At 41.4% G+C, this 20,203-nt stretch overlaps 1 protein-coding gene and 1 long non-coding RNA gene across 2 annotated transcripts in view; one reads left to right on the forward strand and one right to left on the reverse strand.

Annotated features, from left to right (window-relative positions):
• Positions 1 to 20,203, reverse strand: part of LOC126413292 (uncharacterized) — a 1,052,422-nt gene that overhangs the window by 339,330 nt on the left and 692,889 nt on the right. The window lies entirely within an intron of this gene.
• Positions 1 to 20,203, forward strand: part of LOC126413281 (fibroblast growth factor 8-like) — a 168,349-nt gene that overhangs the window by 122,610 nt on the left and 25,536 nt on the right. The window contains exons 2-3 of the mRNA XM_050083185.1: positions 4,116 to 4,161; positions 11,143 to 11,272. Coding sequence (XP_049939142.1) covers positions 4,116 to 4,161; positions 11,143 to 11,272 — 176 coding nt within the window. The remainder of the gene's footprint in view (positions 1 to 4,115; positions 4,162 to 11,142; positions 11,273 to 20,203) is intronic.

Genomic DNA, 20,203 nt, shown 5'->3' on the forward strand with positions numbered 1-20,203 from the left:
AAATGCTGGTCAGCACTGAAGGTTGTTGATTCATTTCCCATCGAGGTGAGTTACGTTTGACCTCCTGCGGGAATCTAAAATATGCAAGCGTGGAAAACATGGACGCGGGCTATGGACAGATGGGAATTTGAGTCGTCCGGGACGTGTGCCGAGATAGTCTGCGCGTTTGCGATAAACACTGAGACCAGATAGCGTAGTGGTTAATGCTACTGCCTACTAAGCAGGCGTCCTGGGTTAGAGTCCCGGTGCGGCACACATTTTCACTCGTCGCCACTGATTTGGCACAAAGTCCCGATGAAGCTGATCTCATTATTACCTCCCCTTTCCTTTCCTTTCTTCCACTTCAGTTTACATAATGCTTGCTATTGTTTTGGCGACAGTATGTACGTTTCATGTACGTATCATGCATTTTTCATCAGGAGCGATGTTCACATGTTTCATTCCATTACTGATCTGTTTACACGACGCGTTCCATGGGGAACAACCTCACCGACAACAAAAACGACAGTTCCGACTGTTACAGACGGAACGAATGGTTTTAACGAATGTCCATTGATCTTGTAAGGGGAGCGAGGCTTGGCAAAATGGTTCATAAACACCATCTCAGCTAAATGCATGTGGAAAGTACGGCACTAATCCTAGAGTAAGGAGGCTTATTTTGAGCACATCTAAGAATTTGTCTGCGTTGGAAATTCTCTTTTTTCCATCGGTATTCAGTTGTGACTTCCGTCGCCGGCTGGTCTATTTCATAACGTTGTCAAATTTTTTTCAAGCGCCAATGCGACAGTCTGTCTAGTTGTAGGACTGGCAGAGGTGTTACCTTCGTCCCTGAGAGGAGCGGAACGCCGCTATTCATTTGGGCCTTCACAAATAAGCCTGTCTGTAAGGCATCGTGCCCCCACATAAATCTTGACACTGCTGCCCATTCTTCTGCTTAATCTTACCTGAGCAAGTTTTCTCTCGTGGGAGACTGTTCCTGCTCCGGTTGCAGCCCAGTGACCAATTTTGTTCAGGCTGCGATTAGTGGCTAACTCCCGAGGCAAACGTTGATAATTATTGTCCAGGTAGTTTCTTTTCCAATTTTCTCTTCATTTGTAGCCTCAAAGTTCCCAAGCGTATTGTTCCCCGTTTCAAAGAACAGTTGCATAATAACACCTACATATGTCCATCATTGCTCAGCGCATGTCGTCATACATATACGAATCGAGTTTGAGCTTGTCAAGAAGGTACACAAAACGTATTTTTCGTACTTTCATCTTCATACTTGTCATGAAATGAGGATTTTCCGTTGCATTTGCCTGTAACTGTGAAAATTGTTTGTTTTTCTCTTCTTCATAGATGCTGTTCTTTACGTACCACTCTGCATTTAACACTTTGGTTTTCCGTCATTCTAGACTCACGTCGAAAGACAATATGGCACACAATTCATTGTTAGTCTTTCCCTTCGTCTGCGGCTTGCATATCGTTTTCTTGTCCAACAGTTACATATTATTATTAACCTTCGTTGTTCCAACTGTATACGTGGTAGTTTTTTCGGATGTGACTGTATTTTCGAAGACATTAATCAACAGCTCATTTGAGGAAAATCTTCCTAAACAGTTACAAACAATACACAGGCATAACGTCATCTTGAGGTACTTGAGATAGCTGAAAACCTAGCACCTACACCCCGCAGATGTCAGGCACTTTTTGATGTAAAAGCACAGCAGTAACCAATAAGATGTATAAAAATCGCTAGATCGTTAAGTTGCATTGCACTAGACGTTCCGCGAGAGAATGATGGATAGCACGTCATTGCGAATTTGATGACTTTGGAACACGAACTCCGACGTACTAGCAAACAAACGTATTATATTGGTTCTTTGATCATTAGTAGTAAAGCTGTACTTTTCAGTAAATGGACGAGCCTCCGGACATCAAGACTCAGACAGGAACGCTTGAGTGCATGTCGCAAAAACTGAGCACTTTGCTTATACTCCATTTTGGCGAGGCTCTCCGTTTGCCACTCGGTAGCGCCTTCTAAGCGACAGTGCCCTGAAAAAATAAAAATAAAAATGGATCGTGTATTTACGACTTTAAACAAACTCTGATTGGTGCGGTGTGAGATATCGGGTCGGGACTGCCATGTGAATACCGGCGATAACTTCGTGCAGCCGATCGGTTGTTAAGAGTGTGTGTGTGTGTGTGGGGGGGGGGGGGGTGGTGATTAATAGGGTTTGTCAACATTATGTCATACTTGCTGTTTCTCTGTTTACTATCAGCCCAGCCGTCATCTTCAAAGAGAATTGCTCCTCAGAACTTCCCTGGTGCACAACACAGGATCGCTTCTTGACTGAAGTTACGTGAATTGTACTCGTGGCTCAAGTGATTGATAATACAGCCTGTACTGAAATTTCAAGAGGATTGCCCTTACTGGAAAGGTTCATGTACCTCGCTGAATATTAGTTGTATTGGCAGAATGATCTCATTTGCTTCAAGAAATTATATGAAGGCAATGTACTTATATCGAATGTTACAGAGGTATCTTTTATTGTGTCATTTTCCCTGAAGAAGTTTCAGAATGTTTGTTTCACGGAAGCCATTATGTCTGAGACGATATATCTGAAGCATTTAATAGTTTGTTTCCTTCCGGAACCTCTATGACTTTTCAAGTAATAAAGGCTGTTATTCGTGGAAAGTTCCGAAGAAATACAGCCGATGTCCAGGTTGTACGAACACCTTAGTAACAGTTGTCGCTATCTCCCTGTTGTTTTCCATTCCTACATATGCCTGCAAACAGAGTCGTGTCCTTGCTGATGTAAAATACAAGCAGCTGTAGAAACAGTAGTTTCATCATAAATTGTCATTTTGATCATAAACTTACTAAAGAGTTCTGCATAGAAATAGTGTGACTAAAGGGTTCAAATGAATAGAGACCTATAAAAAAGTATTTCGCTTCCCTACCAACATGTTAACTTACGAGCTATTTATTTTGAATAACATAACAAATTAGTTATTTCTCAGTAGATTAAAATAATTAGTTAGAATTGGCCATTAATCGTTCATTTGAACCCTGTGTCACAGAAAATGTTACACAAGCCTAAACAGAAAGCGAAATTCAATGTGTAAAACGGTTTCCAAAAGTTTTCATGTTATTTTGTCTTGAATGATTTCATCCGCATTAAACAACTCACTTTATTCTATTGTATTTAATTCACTTCTTGTGTGTTGTACAGTGCTCTTTTCAATGGCGCATCTTTCGGTGTCCCTTTTTCCTTTTAACGTCACGCTGGTTTCCATAGCTTAGTACAAAAATCAGAAAAACATCAGTAACTCGCGAAAATATAATGTAATCAACACGAAAATAGCACACGGCGTTACAACTGTAGTGTACACCAAACCACCATCTACAAGCAACTTACAGCTGTATGTTTGAGAAGTGAGTGCTGTGAAGATGATTGGATTGTCTGACGTGGTCAAGTGGCTTGAAGAGTCATTTACCGGACGAATTGTTGGGGGATCATTGACAGAAACAGGTGAAGCTGAGAAAGAGATTTCGAGGTAGTTAAATGTTCTTCCTTTCGTTCCTCATAGTCAGAAAGGATAATTTCGAACATAGGTTCAGTATCTAGGGAAAGGACTACGACACACAGTTACAGTCTGCCCTTCTACAGCAACTAGTAGTGTCATACCATCGAGTACTGTGCGTAAAAGGTTTTGTGAGGATGTTACGACACAGCCAGGTGTAATTCCTTTGTGTCAACCAACTCATCGGAGCTAAATATCAGGAGGCTTACCGAAGAATTCGTTTTATGACTGTTTTAAGCTACGTATAGAAAAACCATGGTGTGGGATCTATGCAGAGAAAAAACACCTTCCTATCTAAGGCAATACAGGATAATAAGATACATCTACGAGAATGCAACCAACACAGCAGTCATACAAGCGTAAGCCAACTTTCATCTTAGACGCTTCTGTTTAACTGTAAATTTCTGGCATTCCGTAGTTAAAATCCACCTACGGCGTTCCCGACAAATAACTTGCAGTTACTTTTATATTTGTTACATAGCCTAAAAGACTATCAGCACTTAGTGTGATTTCTAGTTACTAACGTAATGTCTCTTCTTATGTTGCAGGTTACCACAGCTTGCCGTGTCAGCGAAGTTGTTGTGTCTCCTGATGGTGAGTACGACAGTAAAATACTTCACTTCTTTGAGCAGAATAAGTACATGAATAAAAACAGTCTCGCCAGGTGATGATGATAAACGAGTCAATGTATATCTAGCTAGGTACGAATGTCAAGGAAGAAATGAAGGAAATTAAGGGTTTAACGTCTCGTCGACGTTGGGGCAGTCTGAGGCGGAAAACTAGCTGAGATACAGCATGGTCTGCCCCTTATTAAGGTAGTAAAGGAAATATGAGGCGGAGAACTAGCTGAGACGGAACATGGTTTGCCCCTTATGAGATGAATCAACCGGCGCTCTCCTGAAACAGAGTAAGGGAAACTTCAAAGAAAATAAATTAAATCTAATCTTCACCCCTTCATCATTCGAGTCCAGTGTCTGTTAGAGCTGCAATGGATTACATAAAAAGTTCAAACGTACCCAAAAATTCCCTGTAGAGGTCGCTGTGGCACACATGGTTGACATCTTCCTATGACTTATGACGTACGAATTAACGGAAATCGTTAACTACATGGCAGAAAGGAAATAAATGATTACTTTTTCGATACCCCGCTATTGTCTACCATTGCGATGCGTTAAGTTTGAAATTTGGCTCAAAGGTGCCTGCAACCGTTCCCTAACGGCGCAAAAGCGTGGCGCCCCTTGACGTTACCCTCGGTTTCGAAGACGCTTAAAACAATTCAAACAACAGGGTGTCGATACTCAGACGTTCATATGACGTGTGAAGTGGGTCAATTATGTCATATTTGCACCAAATATCACCTGAGTTCTGCCAAATTGCGACCGTAGTTTCTGCTTGGTGGACAGGCTAAAATCACTAGGTACTGTTCATAACCATTGGACGAAATCAGAACGTGATCCAAAGCAGCAAAGGATGCTTACACCCGCAGGTAGGCAACCAATTGAAATACCTCCTATGCCAGTTGCCTATTGCAGGCGCATAGGAGTATTTTGCAGGTTTTCTCTGCGAAGGCACAGTTTCAAAATTTTCAATAAATGTGTGGGGGTGTCACAGAGTGTATTGTCCCGAATTGGATGGGGGTGGAGGGGGGGCGTGATCTTAGAAGGATCGTCTGCCGTTTTATTCACGAATTTATCAATGCTGCACCTCTCCGTGATCGCATCACAGGAAGGCATGAAACAGGAGCTCTGAAAAAGCATAAGCATCCGTTCCTGTTTCGGGTCATGTTCTAATTTAGTCGAATGGTTCTGAACGATCCCTAGTGGTTCCACTCTGTACAGCACAGCAAACATTGTGGTCGCACTGCACTCCAAAGGGGCGAGGTCACGTTCAGTGCGGTTGTTAGCCCACGGTATCCTCGCAGGGCCACACTTCTGCTCTATTTCAGGCGACGGTTGTTGGCACCTTTGAGTCAGATTTCAAACTTATGCGTCGCAGTGTAACTTTAACTGTGTTTCGAAGAAATGGTCCTTTAATTGCATTGCGCAGTGTATTTAACTTGCAACCATTAATACATTACGGCTATACAATTTGAGCTATATAATTTAGAAAAGTGATTGTAATTTTCAGTTAATAAGACCCATTTTGGTTATTACCCTGTTAGGCGAAAGAATCATAGAAGAAAAGTAATGGGATACGAAGAGTGAAGTGGCACTTCGGAAGCTTATTTATTTTGATTATTGTATCACCTTTCCTAAAACATTTAGAACATTCGGGTAAAAAGGCTGAAATCCGTGAGTGTCACAATAAGTTTCTATACAAAATTTTCAAATGAATTAACTTGACTGTTTACCGTAACGTAGAGAAGATCTTTTGAGTAGAGAAACATTTTTGGTATTGAGTAAGAGCGTGCGCCACACTTGAGAAAGTCATATTTACCAACAATAACGGCTACACAGACCTAACGGCTTGTATCATTCACCTGTGTCGGTAGCAGATTGTAAGAACCATGAATAAGTGGAACCTTGGGCATTTTATGTTCCTGGACGTTCTAAAAGCTTTTGATTCAGTATAACACACTAAGAAACTTATGTTCGTACGGGATATCAAACCTCCATGGCGATGTCACTGTAGGAGTAAAACGCTGCATCTTATTCGTCGTTAACCACAGGCGCAGATATCTGACCTGCCCCAGGTAATTATTGTTGCTATTTTATATTAATGACGTAGCAGAAAGTATAAGTTGCAGCCATTAGACTATTCACGGGTAATGCAGCTACGGCCGATAGAAACTGTAGTAACATTAGCCTTTGGGCATTTAGTCATATCACACAAACAGCCGGGAGTAACACTGACTAGAAATACGAAGTGGAGCGATCAAATAAACTCAGTTTGCTTAAATTAAATGAAAGGCTATGATTTATTGGTAGGTTACTGGGGACTGCAGTTAGTATTTGAAAGCGGTCTCATACACAGTATTTGTGCCATCGGTACTAGGACAGTGCTCGTAAAAAACTCGTTTAAGCGTAACTAAAGGAAAGGCATTCGAAGAAAGAAGCTGTCTATCTACAACTGTGGCGAGACCGTACGAACAAGAGCCATTTCGACCGACTAAGACAGTAAGCACGGAGAATTATATTTACAAATATAAGCATTTATTCAGTGTTCGTCGAAGAATTAATGGTACTCATCGATGAACAGTCTCATGGATATTGAGGGTACTTTTATGGAAGCTACACGTTCCGTGTTCAACAACGCAGTTGTTTACTGTTGCTGGCTCTCTTATAATGAGCGACAACAACTTTTAGAAACAACCAACTAACCACAAAGGCTTCCGCTAAATTAAGGACCTAACTGTCAGACATGTATTAATTTGCTTCCAAGACGTAATAACAACAACATTCTTCGGTGGCACCTATGATTTTAAGCTGTCGGTTGGGTTCATGTATGCAAAGCATTATTGAGATCGTAGTCATGTTATGATCGAAGCACGATTTTTTAGATAGGAAAAACCACAACTACGTGCTACAAAGCACTGTATTGAGGCCGTGAGCTTTCTCTATTTACTTGAAAACATTTCTCTACATAGATATAGCCACAAATGAGTGCAAGGAAGCGCTGTATCGAGACCAAATACTCCTTTATACACGGTGTCCCAGGTGGAACGGTCAGTATTCAGGGATATGACAGGAACGATCGTTCGAAACAAAACATAACATTTACAATGCAAATCTTAAGAGCTACGGGCACTTCTACATCTTAGATACTGTGAAACAAATCTCTTTTAGTACAGGCTCGTTGCTTTCTGTGTTTTCAGAGATGGTAGAATGGACATTGAGAGGCGGTAGAATGGACGAACACGATGGAAAAATGTGCATACATGAAGAGCTATAAGCTCTTGTTCATCTTCGCTACTGTGAAACACATCCCTTCTACTGAACAAGCTCCCATAGCTCGCAAGGTATACACTTTAGTGCCCATGTCTACTTGCCTATTTTTTCTTGTTTAATCCATACTACCTCCTCCAAAAAATGGAAGCAAAGAGCGTGCAGTAGAAGATATTTGTTTCGCAGTATCGAAGATGAAAAAGTGTTCATAGCTATTAAGGCATGCATGTTTAGTTGACTTTTTGCTTCGAATGATCGTTCATGTGATATCCCTGAATACTGACCATTTCCCCTGGGATCCCTGTATAGTTAACATACCTTCTAAACTGGCGGGAATTCATCAGCATAATACATTATATCGTCTCTTACGGATAGAAATGTCCCATATTGGATTTAGTGACCATTCTTGAGTGTTTACTGGAGTTCCCGACCCACCACGTTGCTTAGACTTGAATCCAATTAGTGTTTATGAAATACATTGGAGGATTCATTTTGTGCTTACGAGCATCACGCGCATACTTCGAAGAACATTGGGCAGTTATCAGAGCGTTCCTTGGTATTTCGCGACGCATTTTCTATTCAGTTGGGAGTTATTTCACGGGAGAATGTTGCATTTAATCGAGATAGAGGGATAGTGAATACCCGTGCCACAGTATTGTAACAAGCGTACCTTTACTGTACATTAGTATTAATCAGTAATACACGACAGCATGTGCTGCTAAGGCAGGCCCAGACTCAGAAAACTATGCCAACTCTCTAATTACTGCTGTCGTGCTCTTAGGCCTTTTTCCTGTGGACAAATCACGATCTCATATACAATTTTTAGACCAAAAGCGGTAGATCTATGGTTACCCAATCGGAATGAAAGACGAGATGCTTCCATATACACGTTGCGCAACATTTCGACAGTGCGCACGTTTTTCTGAGACGAGACACCAGCCCATCTCATGCTTCCGCTGGCTATTAAGAGTCCTTTGTCGATTTTCAATTCCTTAGTGTTTCTTATTTAAATTAGCTGAAAGGAGAACGTGTTAAATTTTTTTGAAGGTTACCTTATGGAGTGGCAAGTTGTGACTGTAAGGATCACATAAAAAGGTAACACTCGAATCATTGGCCACAATGTAAAACTGGCTGAGATTGCACAAATTCTGTTGCAAAAATAAAACTGTTGTGGACGCTCGACCCAAATATCGAGCGTACACAAACAAGGGCAGCGCGAATGGTCTCGATACAGTGCTTCATTGCACTAATTTGTGGCTTTATACCAGGCTCAAGCACAGTGCATAGACGATGTGCCTAGACAGTGTACAAACCACCCTTGAGACAAGTCATGAAGCACCCTTACTGCTGTATGCTAGACTTTACAGTTGTGATAGATTATGGACCATGTGTTAATAATATGTAATGCAGCTACTCTGAAACAATTATGGCACAGGTGTCTACGGATACATAGTATTTTATTACGTTGCGTACTAGGAAACTATTTTGTAAACTCAAGCAATTCGATAGTTTTGGTTAGAAACTTAAAGAAAGTATTTCTCTTTCTCGTTGTTGCTTTCATGTTGTACTACTTCGTAAGAAGGAAGAGCGTAAACTGCCATGTTTCTTTCAGCAAGTGGCTGCTATTCCTAATCGAACGATGCTCTTAAGATTAAATCCTTTAACGTATCCCCCTCAAAATTTTTTCAGAGCTTCATCTTTTAATTGATGTGGCCTCGTGAGGCAGATCTCCACCTAACCCAAAGAATTCTGCTGACGTAATACGGTTCTCTGTTTTAAGACGTGTAATCTCTAAATGTAAAAGGCAATGTACTGACTGACTGACTCATCATCGCCCAGCCCAAATCACTAAGGATAGAAACTTGAAATTTGCAGAAGGTGTTGATCTTATATTGTAGGCGTCAATTAAGAACTGATTTTTCGAAATTCCATCCCTAAGGTGGTGAAATAGGGGATGAAGGGATTTTTTTAATGTGACTATTAAGGCAATTTTGAAGCTAGACCTATGAAAATCGGTATTTGGTTTCCCAGTCAAAATGTTTCAGCATTTTTAACATATGCATGTCACTGTTTTTGGAAATTCAACCCCTAAGAGAGATGGAGCGTTTTATGAAAATATTTCATGACGAAAGCATTTTTAAAGCCTAATCTTTGAAAACTGGTGTTTGTCTTCTCGGTTAGAGATGAAAAAATACGTGTTTCAGTGTTTTTGGAAATTGAACCCCTAAGGGGGTGAAACAGGGCATGAAGTGTTTATGGAAAAATGAACCCGTAACGGGGTGAGATTTTTTATGAAAATATTACTATGTAAGCATTTTTATGAAAATTTAAATTTGGCTTCTAAGTTGTAAATAAAAAAAATGTGTGTGGCACTGTTTTTGGAAATTCTGCCCCTATTGGGGTGAAACGTTTGATGAAACTTTTATCGAAATCTTTCATTGTGGAAGCATTTTTGAAGCTAAATCTATGAATATTTGTATTTGGCTTCTCTGTTAGAAAAAATACACATGTCTCTGCTTTTGGAAATTCAACTCCTATGAAGGGGGCGAAACGTTTTGTGACGATTTTCACTGCAAAACAGTTTCTAAGCTAAATCTTTAAAAACTAGTGTTTGACTTCTCTGTTAGAGATGGAAAAAACGTGTTTCGCTGTTTGGAAATTCAACCCCTAAGGGGGTGAAAGAGGGCCAGACTGTTCACTGACTCATCGTTGCTCAGCCTAAACCGCTGAAATTTGGAGAGGGCATAGTTTAAGAAGGGATTGTCTGAAATCCCAGTCCTAACGGGGTGAAGTAGTGAATGAAAGGTTTTTTGAAAGTATGTCGTTACTGAGATAATTTTGAAGCTAGAACTACGAAAAACTGTGGAATGAAATAGTGGGTGAAAGTCGTTTTGAAAGTAAATTATTACTAAAGAAGTACTGTAGCATTTTTAAAGCTACATCTATGAAAATTTGTACTTGACTTCACCGTTAGAAATTAAAAAAATACTCCCTAAGGGAGTGAAATAGGGGATGAAAATTTTTAAGAAAATATTTCGTTGTATTAAAAAAATTTTTAAAGCTAAATCTGTGAAAATAGGTATTTCACTTCTCGGTTAGGTATAAAGAAATATTAGTTTGGAGATGAAAGTTGCTATGGAAATATCTTCACAAGAATGCAAAAGCCATGATAAACAAAAACTTTTTACTCCAGCTACCAAAATCGCTTTTTGGTCAGAAGTATATTCGGGAAAGGGCTTAATTAGCGTGAAAAGCTGGTGTCATAGTTTGTGAACAAAATAAAAATTCAGTTAAAAAAAAATCTCTGCAGGCCATGGCGGCGGGTGCTAATTTAGTTTCTATATAAGCAGAATATTTCGCTTTACTGAGTGAAGTAGTAGAGAGTTGGCAAGCGATACTCATGAAAGAAAATATTGTAATGCAAAAAAAGGTCAAATGACTGGTGCCTTGGTCTTACTTTAAGCATATAGGTCCAGGTGAGTGTTAGTACATATAACGCAAGGCTATTGATGAACCTGTCATAAATACTCGCCAAATCCCAGATTTAACCATGTCACTGCCAACGTGGCGCTAAACCATACTAAACATAGTTGTTCAGTGTGAGAGGTTTTAAGCAACTTATATAGCTTAATGTTAAACAGTTACTGGAGGTCGACGAGGATGACGGCTTGCCATGTCTGTTTGTCTGCAGATGGTCATCTGCGGGGCGGTACCATCCGTGGTGCGGTCTGTGCGGCTCTACAATGAATGTTCGCACGGCTACGTGCAGATCGACGCCAATGGGACTGTTCGAGCGGACAATCCATATGAAGACAGGTTGCGTAAGTACGATAATCATTGCACATATCATATTTTGCAAAGGTATTTGCACATTTATCTACCAGGCTGGAAGCGAGATATCACTCTGCGTGGTGGGTGTCAATCAACGCTCACAGAATTTTAGGGGCGCATCACCAATGAGCTCTCTTGTTTCATTTCATGCGCCTGAAGTACTGAACTACAAAAGAAACCTTCCAGCACCTGATTGAACCTATGCCTGCGAGAGTGGAAACTGTAATCAAGGCTGAGGGTGGGCAAACACCATACTGAATTCCAGCATTACCGATGGAGGGCGCCACGAACTTGTACGTCATTTTCAGCCAGGTGTCCGATTACTTTTGATCATATAGTGTATGTCACGCCCGAAGTAGACGGCGTCTTCACTTCTAGAAGCACAACAATTTGTTGTTGGCTGTGACCGTCACTGTGTCCCTCTGCCATTATTCTGATGCTGTATGTGCTGCGAAGCATTGAGGAAAACGCTAGGTACAAGCTTACGCTTCCCTCTCATTATGCTGCGGTCTGCCGTGAATAAGCGATACGCTTGTATTAAGAACTTCATTTGTTAATTCCCCTTTATAACTTGTAGACTTAAGTGATACGAATGCTAAAAACTCCTTGTACAGACAAGTACATGGCCCACCCTTCTTTTACTATCTTCGTCGCGATAGATCGTGAAGGGGACGAAGAAAACTCAGTTTTTGAAAGCATTAATGCGAAAAGCTGCATATGACTACGAATACCAGCAAAGTATTAGTAACAATATATTGCTCCAGTAATTGTTCCAGTAAAGACAGCCTTAGATTTTACATATTCAAGAGCCCGTGTAAACCCAGATTTCTACTGATTCCATCATTCCCTCCCTTTTGGGAGGAGTTAGTATGGACCAAAACAGGAAAAAGTTGTTTACTAAGTATGAGCTCTAAAACGCACTGTGAGCACTTGTTCAGTAGAAAGACGTGTTTCACAGTAGCGAAGATGAACAAGTGCTTATAGAACTTAAAGAATCTGTTTTAAAGCCCATGTCCTGCCAGATCATTATTATTGACCATTTCTCCTGTACACCATCTATGTATGGAGCCCATAAGCCCGGAGTACGAAAGGGAGCCAAAATGTGAAGCTTGTGAGAACGACGTAAGTGCGTGTGTCGCATCTGCGACGACAGCTCTACGGGCGGCAGTGACACTGGCCAGGACATCGTAAACCATGCGACCTCGTCAAGCCTGGCGGCAGGCGACAACTTCAGTCACCCACATGAACTACTAAAATCTTTCCAAATTCGTGACTTCGTCTCATTAGCATGAGCCACAGACAGGAAACCGATCCTACTTAATAAAGGAACCAGTTGCGTGCAAAATGCATACAGTAAGACTGAATGAAGAAGCATCACACATTCTTACAGTTCGCACTATACAGGCAGCTCACACTTACATAGAATATGCAGGCACTGATAGAAAACTAGTTTTAAAATATTTACACACACACACACACACACACACACACACACACACACACACACACACACACACACACACACACACGAGCGCGCGCGTTCTTGACCGAACATACGTACTTAGAGATAGACCAACACCGTATAATCATTGAAAAAGCAAATGTTGCAGCAGTTCTGTGCAGCCCATTGTCGGTGATACAGTGGCCTTAGATACGGGTACCTGCGGCAACAGTGAATCTGTACATCGTGCTGAAAAGTCTGTGATCCTGTTCCTAACAAACAGTCATGCAGGCTGGCAACGGATTACCAAACTTCATATTTGTTGTAAAAGGATTGTAGTACTTCCATGTAGTCTGCAGCACCCGAAGGAAAGGATATTGCGTTCTCTTCTACACAACACCAGAAAGGTGTCTCTGCGATGCGCAGCTAGTGAAGATGTCAACACAAACATCAGTAGCTAAATTTGAATGTGGGTATTAGAGAGACGACCTGCCTGGGCACTGAATTTATACGAGATTCGTGAAACAAGAGATCGGCAAGTAAACTGTTGCGGACTTCTTGGTTTATGTCTTGTTACCTCCCATTCCCACTACCGGCCTTCCATCATGCGTCTGTATGACATCAGTAATCTGTACTTGAGACTGCAGTCCAGGAGGTATGCCCTGTCGCAGCAGCTTCTTTGGCTAAGTGGTCGAGCGCTTAATTGCCAAGGATTCCACAGTGTGATTTTACTCAAGCGGAATTAACGGAATTCCGTTCTTCCCTCATCGACTTCGATAATCTTGTATACAATGGGTTTTCAGTCAAACAAGTGCTAAAATTTTTAAGTATGGTTAATGCAGATAAAGAATCACTGAATAGGAAATTTCGAGAAGCTGTCATTTCCGAGCCAAAACGAAGGGCTGCAGTTACCGTGACAAGATCTGCAGTCATGACACTTGCTTCTCTTGGTAGTTTCAATAGACCAGACTTCCTGCGAACGTCGTATGCAGTGTGCACTTCTAACAGAGCCACTAGTTTTGGAGCTGTCAGTAGAGATATTTAAATCACTGGTTTCGGAGCCGTCAGTATAGATATACGTACATGTTGATTCAGCTGCCTCTACCCGTGAGTTTTACCCAACCCGCAAAGCCTTCATATACCACGCTCAATAAGTTCATGTTCTCTCGCTCGCCATGTGCAAGTTGTTAGTCCTACAGAAAAAAATGAACAGGGCCTTTTGTGGCTGGAGGCCACACTTCTCGAATTATTAAAGAAAAATGCGTTTGAAGATCACTTTTGTGCATTTTCCCTGAATAATTCGAAAAGCACGACCTCAGTCGGAAACCTATCCCAAAACAAAATACAACTACTCTAAATTTTCTACAAAAAGGTGCTGCTCATTTTTTCTGTAAGACTAATAGTTCGCGCGTAGCGAGCGAGGGAATATGAAAATCTCACTTGTGGTTTTTGAAGGGGTCAATAGGTTTTATTGGTGCGGACAGCTCAGTCACCCTGTATATTGGATCGGGATACTGCCTTCAAAACTGCTCCTAAGTTTCATTGTTAATGTGAGCTTCAAGGTCGAAGGTAATGTCAGTTATTACGTTCTCATTAAGACAATTTCGGTGGGATCATCCTGGAAATCTCCGGGGCATTTAAATACGCTTGGGCTAGGGGAGGATGACTTTGATGGTCCAGAAGCGGCCAGTTAATCATTGTATGGTTAGTTTTGAGGCGATCTATATTCCAGAGGTTGACTGTAACAAATTATGTGAGTTTTCCAAATTTAATAAATTCTTTCAGTAATATCGCGACATCACCTCGAAGGACTGTACAACTTTGAAAATTTATATAAATTAATTCATAGTGGGAGATGAAGAAGCTTGCACAGGATAGAATAGCATGGAGACCTGCATCAAACCAGTCTCAGGACTGAAGACCACAACAACACAACCTACAGATGTAATTGTAGTGTCAGTTTGTAGGGAAATACATCAAGTTTTGTCTCGTGTAGCTCGCTAGTGCCGAATCGCACCGTAAGGAGCGCTAGCGGCTGTTGCGTTAAAGATGACTGCCTTCACTGGACGCTAGCGTGCTAGCTGTGTGTTTTGATTTGAAGAATCGAAGTCGGCGACAACAGTTCAGTGTAATTTCCGTACCAAGTACGCTAAAGATCCTCCTAGTAGGCCTACAATTTATGAGTAGCATAAATGTTTTGTAGACAGAGAGTGCTCGGTAAGACATAGGAAATCATCAGGTCGTCCAAGCACATCTGGCGACGTCTTTGAGCGAGTGAGACAACGTTTTGTCTACAGCCCTGCGCCGCGCAGGATTATCCGAGCTGTCTTGGGCGCTGCCGTCATGGACTGTGCGGCTGGTCCTGGCGGAGGTTCGAGTCTTCCCTCGGGCATGGGTGTGGGTGTTTATCCTTAGGATAATTTAGGTTAAGTAGTGTGTAAGCTTAGGGACTGACGACCTTAGCAGTTGAACATTTTGAAGAGCCCTGCGAAAGCGACCCGGCGTGCATCTCGCGAACTGTAAATCCCACACACGACTGATTGGCGTGTGTTGAGAAACAGTTTACATTTGAAACCACACAGATTGACGATAGTACAAGCAACAAAAGACACAGATGAAGTTGCTCACAAGAACTTCTGTGTCGGTATGTTAAATAGTCTTGGACAAAACCATCTTTCCTGACGAGTCGACTTTTCACTTAAGTGGCAAGGTTAACACACACAACTGTAGGATTTGGGGCAGTGAAAATCCACATCAAATACTGCAACATTTTCATGATAGCCCTAAACTGAACGTTCTTTGTGCATTGAGCAAGAATAAATTGTACGGCCCCTTTTTTCTCCGTGGGTGAACCATCAACGGGATACTGTACCTGAATATGTTACAACTATTTTTGATGTCACAGATCGATGAGGATGGCCAAGAACAAAATTTTACTTCATGCAATATGTTGCACCACCCCCACCACCCGGCTGGCTGACGTCAGAGATTTTCTCAGTGACAGCTCAATGGATTGGCCGTGATGCGCCAATTGGATGGCCCCCACGTTCCTGAGACCTGACACCACTCGATTTTTTTTTTTTATGGGATTCATCAAGGATATCGTGTTTGTACCTCCTGTGCCGGCTTCTCTACCTGAACTTAGAGCAAGAATTTACGTCGCGAGCAAGTTACACCTGCAATGCTACAGCGAGTTGGGGAAGAAATTGAGTTCCGATGGGATGTGTGCAGTATGACCAACGGAAGTCACATACAACTTCTTTAGTTTAAGGTAAGAAAAGCTTGGTGTGTTTCCCTACAAAAAACACAAAACCCAGCTCTAAAAATTTATATGAATTTTTAAAGTTGTGAAGTCCTTTTTTAAACACTCTGTAAGAGACGCCATCAAAATGATTTACAAGTTATTCCAGAGTAATCTATCACCTATGAGCTACTAAAATTTGTTTCACGAAGGGTAGATGGTACGACTGCATTCTCAGCGAATAGTGCAATCACCTATGTAAGTCCGAGATCTTAGTGCATATCCTCATGTTCTAATAATTAATTAATAGGAACCCATTACGCAAGTGACTCTGATTTCGTGTAACCACTGGGTTTTACACGCCATCATGTCAGGGATTCAACATGAGGTATAATGGTAGGACATCACTCACTCATTCAATAACATACATTTGCAACCATCACACTATCGGGAATCACGTCCGTAACAAATGACTACCTGCCTACGATGCAAAGAACAGAGCAAATGTACATCGAAAAGCACTTCACATTAGGTCGTAAATCCCTTTTATTAGCAATTTACAATTCATTTTGGTGGAAACATTCTCTTACATTTCTTTGTGTGCCATTGCCCGTCACGTACGATGTGACTAACTGGAATATGCCCGAACCTGTCTGCCAGATAATTTCCGCTTAACACATTGCTAATTTGTCACTCTGAAATAATAAGTACAGAGTGTTCCAGATAAGTTGGAACTCAACGACTTATTTACAGTATTCGTTATCAGACTCATTTAATACATTTACATACCTTTATGAAAGATGTGGAACTTGTCGTCCATTTTGTAGTAAACACATACCGAATCGACGGCGCACGTTTGCAGGTACGCGTTTCAAGTGGTAATTTTGCTCGCGGAAACCTCCAACGTTCTCGGATTATTGTAGTACATCTCCTTAAGTAGGCACCATAAAAAGAAATCCGGGGACGTCATGTCTGCTGAGCGCGGGGGCTACAGATTTGTAGAGATTAAGTGACCATCGAAGAATTCACAAACAGTAAGATACGTTGCATCGTCTTGTCGAAACCAGCAATAACGTTTTCTTACTTCAAGCCTGGCTGTAAACTGATTTATGATGTTTGCCTAAACACATGAAGTAACAGCTTTGCTGAAAAATATTGGTCCAACAATTCGCTGCATACATATGCCAGACTACACTCTAATGTTATTGGGTGAAGTTAACATATCCTTTTAAGTGAAAGTATCCGTCATATCTGAAAAACGTATTTTTAAGCTTATTTTTCACATCGTTAAGAGTGAATCTCAGGCGACACGCTTTTCTGAACCAAAGGACGCAGTTCTTCAACTACTCGAACTCGGATGGCTGCAACCTCAGACCTTAAGTGGCTCTGTGGCACATTCAATAAGATGCTCCAAGCTGTCAAGACAACCGACGAAGTGTTTTACCAGGAGATCGCAGCAGAGACTGCTGAGCACGCTTCGTAAATTCAGGTGTTAACACATCAGTGTGACGGCTTCGAGACCTTTCATTAACACTTGCTGTTTCACGGAAACGTTTCAAAATGTCACAAACTGCTTTTCTCTGAAACAGGGACATCAAGGAACTTCTGGAACAACTCAAAGAATGCTTGTAAAATTTTACCGCGAAGTAAACTTCCAATAATGCGACCCTCTGCTATTGCGTGAGCATCGTGGCTGACTGAGTAGCTGCCACGTAACACCAGCACACTGTGTGTAGCGTGGGAATGATCCATTACTACACAACGTTTCCCAAGGTCATATCACAGAGAAATCGTTGTTACTTCTGGAACAAACTGACTTTTGTTAATCATGTTATATTTCTCCTGCAAATCAGTAGGTTGGTCGACGCTTACAGTTAATCTTTAGTTTTGGATGTTTAGGATGGCAGCGATACTGTGCGTAAAATACAGTATGATGCAATGTCATTGAACCCGAAACTACGAAGGGGCTCTAATTCCTCAGTTGTTAAATCCACACAACATGGTAGTGGGATCAGTGCGAAAGTCCCTAGGAATATTTATAAATTTATGCTTGAAATTGAGTTGAAAGTTGGCGGTTGCAATTGTTACATTACATTTTTACATCAAATTATAAATTTAGACAGTGTGATTATTATTCATATTAATGCTAAGTAGGCGTCTTAGTAATTTAAATGTATAAACAATATGACAGCAAATTAAGCACACAGAGTACTGGAAACTTCTGAATTGACAGTATAGAGCGAAGCGTAGAGTGAAGCGGAGACCCTCCCAGTCACCATGTATTAAGTCTCAGTTGTGAAAAGTTACATCGTTTCGTATGGAAGAAGGACGGAAAGAGAAAGCGAATAAACCGCATCACAGCGCAAGGAGAAGCATCTGATGAACTGTCCCCAGTGCGGGCAGTCATCAGTGATTAGTATGAAATTTTGTCACCCGCACGTACTTGCTATCTTGCGCATCTGTGGTTTGTTAGCCACAAATACATGAGAGAAACAGCTGCTGTTTGTAGCTGTGTATATTTGATTCCTTAACTGCTGTTACGAAACACGTCTAAAACGAGAAACACATCGATATCGATACATGCTGATAATGACACACGCAATACAGTCTTGTTTACCAGGGACAGTACTTCGAGAGTGCATGTGGATAACGGAAAGAAAGAACAACAGAGATTATCGTCTACATCTCTTATCAGCACTGCTCCTTTGATAAGGAAGATGTAAGCTAAGTTCTCATCAGACGTGTGTTGTAATTTTCTCAAGATGAATGTTGCTCAAGACGTTAATTTCCTCCTCATTTTATCTAACAGTTTCTTAATTTGATGTGGGAGAAACTATTATCTCCCATAATACTGTTTCCAGGACTAAAGTAAGAATGTTGAGCTACGAAATAATGAATAAATAAAGAGATGGACAGACTATGCCGAGTTTGCCATTTCGATGTTTACTTCCGCAAATTGATAATGTCCACAGTTCTGAATTTATTCAGTATGAAGGCTAAGGGATGCCAACAACAGATGTTGCTTCCAGAAACTATGTCAAATTTGTACCTGCTTTCAGACTTAACGTCACGTAATATTTCGACGAATTATTGGCGATGACTCCTGCTTTTCATAATAAGAATGATATTTATTCGAACGGCAACGTACTAGCTCTCTACTAAGCGACTCATGACGAAGGAGCTATGCAAATTGGTCTCAAATTGTTGCATTTTCCGTCAATACTGGTGTGAATATTATTGTAAGCTTTAGCGGCCGATGGATGAGTGTATGACGCTATAGGACAATTTCACCGTGAAGCTGGCGAGGGTAGTAAACAGGGGCATGCCGATGCTAAGGCGTAAAGTCTTTACGCATTTCATTCCGTGTACTCAGTTGGACTAAGTATGCCTCGTAGACAGGTTCGTGAACAATAAACGCCGATATAAGCATTTGAGAGAACACGCGTAGTTGGGGTCAACGAAGTCGGTTAGGGTAATGGGCAAATCGTTCGACATTTGAATAGCAGCGATGTCACCATTCGAGGATGTTGGCAGGAATGGGTGAACCATGGCCGAGCACAGCGTCAAAAAGGTAGCGGTCGACCTAGAGCGTTGACAGAATGCGAGAACCTAGTCGGGCAGATACACAGCGCCCCGGATTCATCATTACCATAAATCCGACGTGCAACTGGTACTTCAGTGACCACAAGGACCATTAATAGGCGGCTCACAGAAAGAAGGCTGAGCTTACGGCACCCTTTGCGCAGATTGCCATTGACCTCTGCACACCGACAAGCCTGTCTGCAATTGTGTCGGGCACATTAGGTCTGGAATCTCATTGACTGGAGCAGAGTCGTCTTCAGCGATGATTCCCGCTTCAAATTCAGCCCCGATGACCAGCGAAGGCCTGTCTGGAGACGCCCTGCACAGCGGTGGCATACCAAACTGACTGTCGCCCGCCATACTGCTGTTCATTAGAAAATGCAAGGCTGTATATGGAAGAGGCAATACTATGCAGTTTGATAAAATTGAAATTCAAGCCACCTCTTCTACTGAAATTAGTAAAATAATAAATTCACTCAAAAGTAAAAGCTCGCGTAGGATGGCAGGGATTTCCAACTGAGTATTGAAAGCTTGTTCCCAATATTTAAGTAGTATTCTCAGCTACATATGTAATAGCTCACTGAAACAGGGCATTTTTCCGGATAGAGTGAAATATAATATTGTTAAACCATACATAAAAAGGGGATAGGTCTGATG

Source organism: Schistocerca serialis, chromosome 1, assembly GCF_023864345.2.
Source record: "Schistocerca serialis cubense isolate TAMUIC-IGC-003099 chromosome 1, iqSchSeri2.2, whole genome shotgun sequence".
Lineage (NCBI taxonomy): Eukaryota > Metazoa > Arthropoda > Insecta > Orthoptera > Acrididae > Schistocerca > Schistocerca serialis.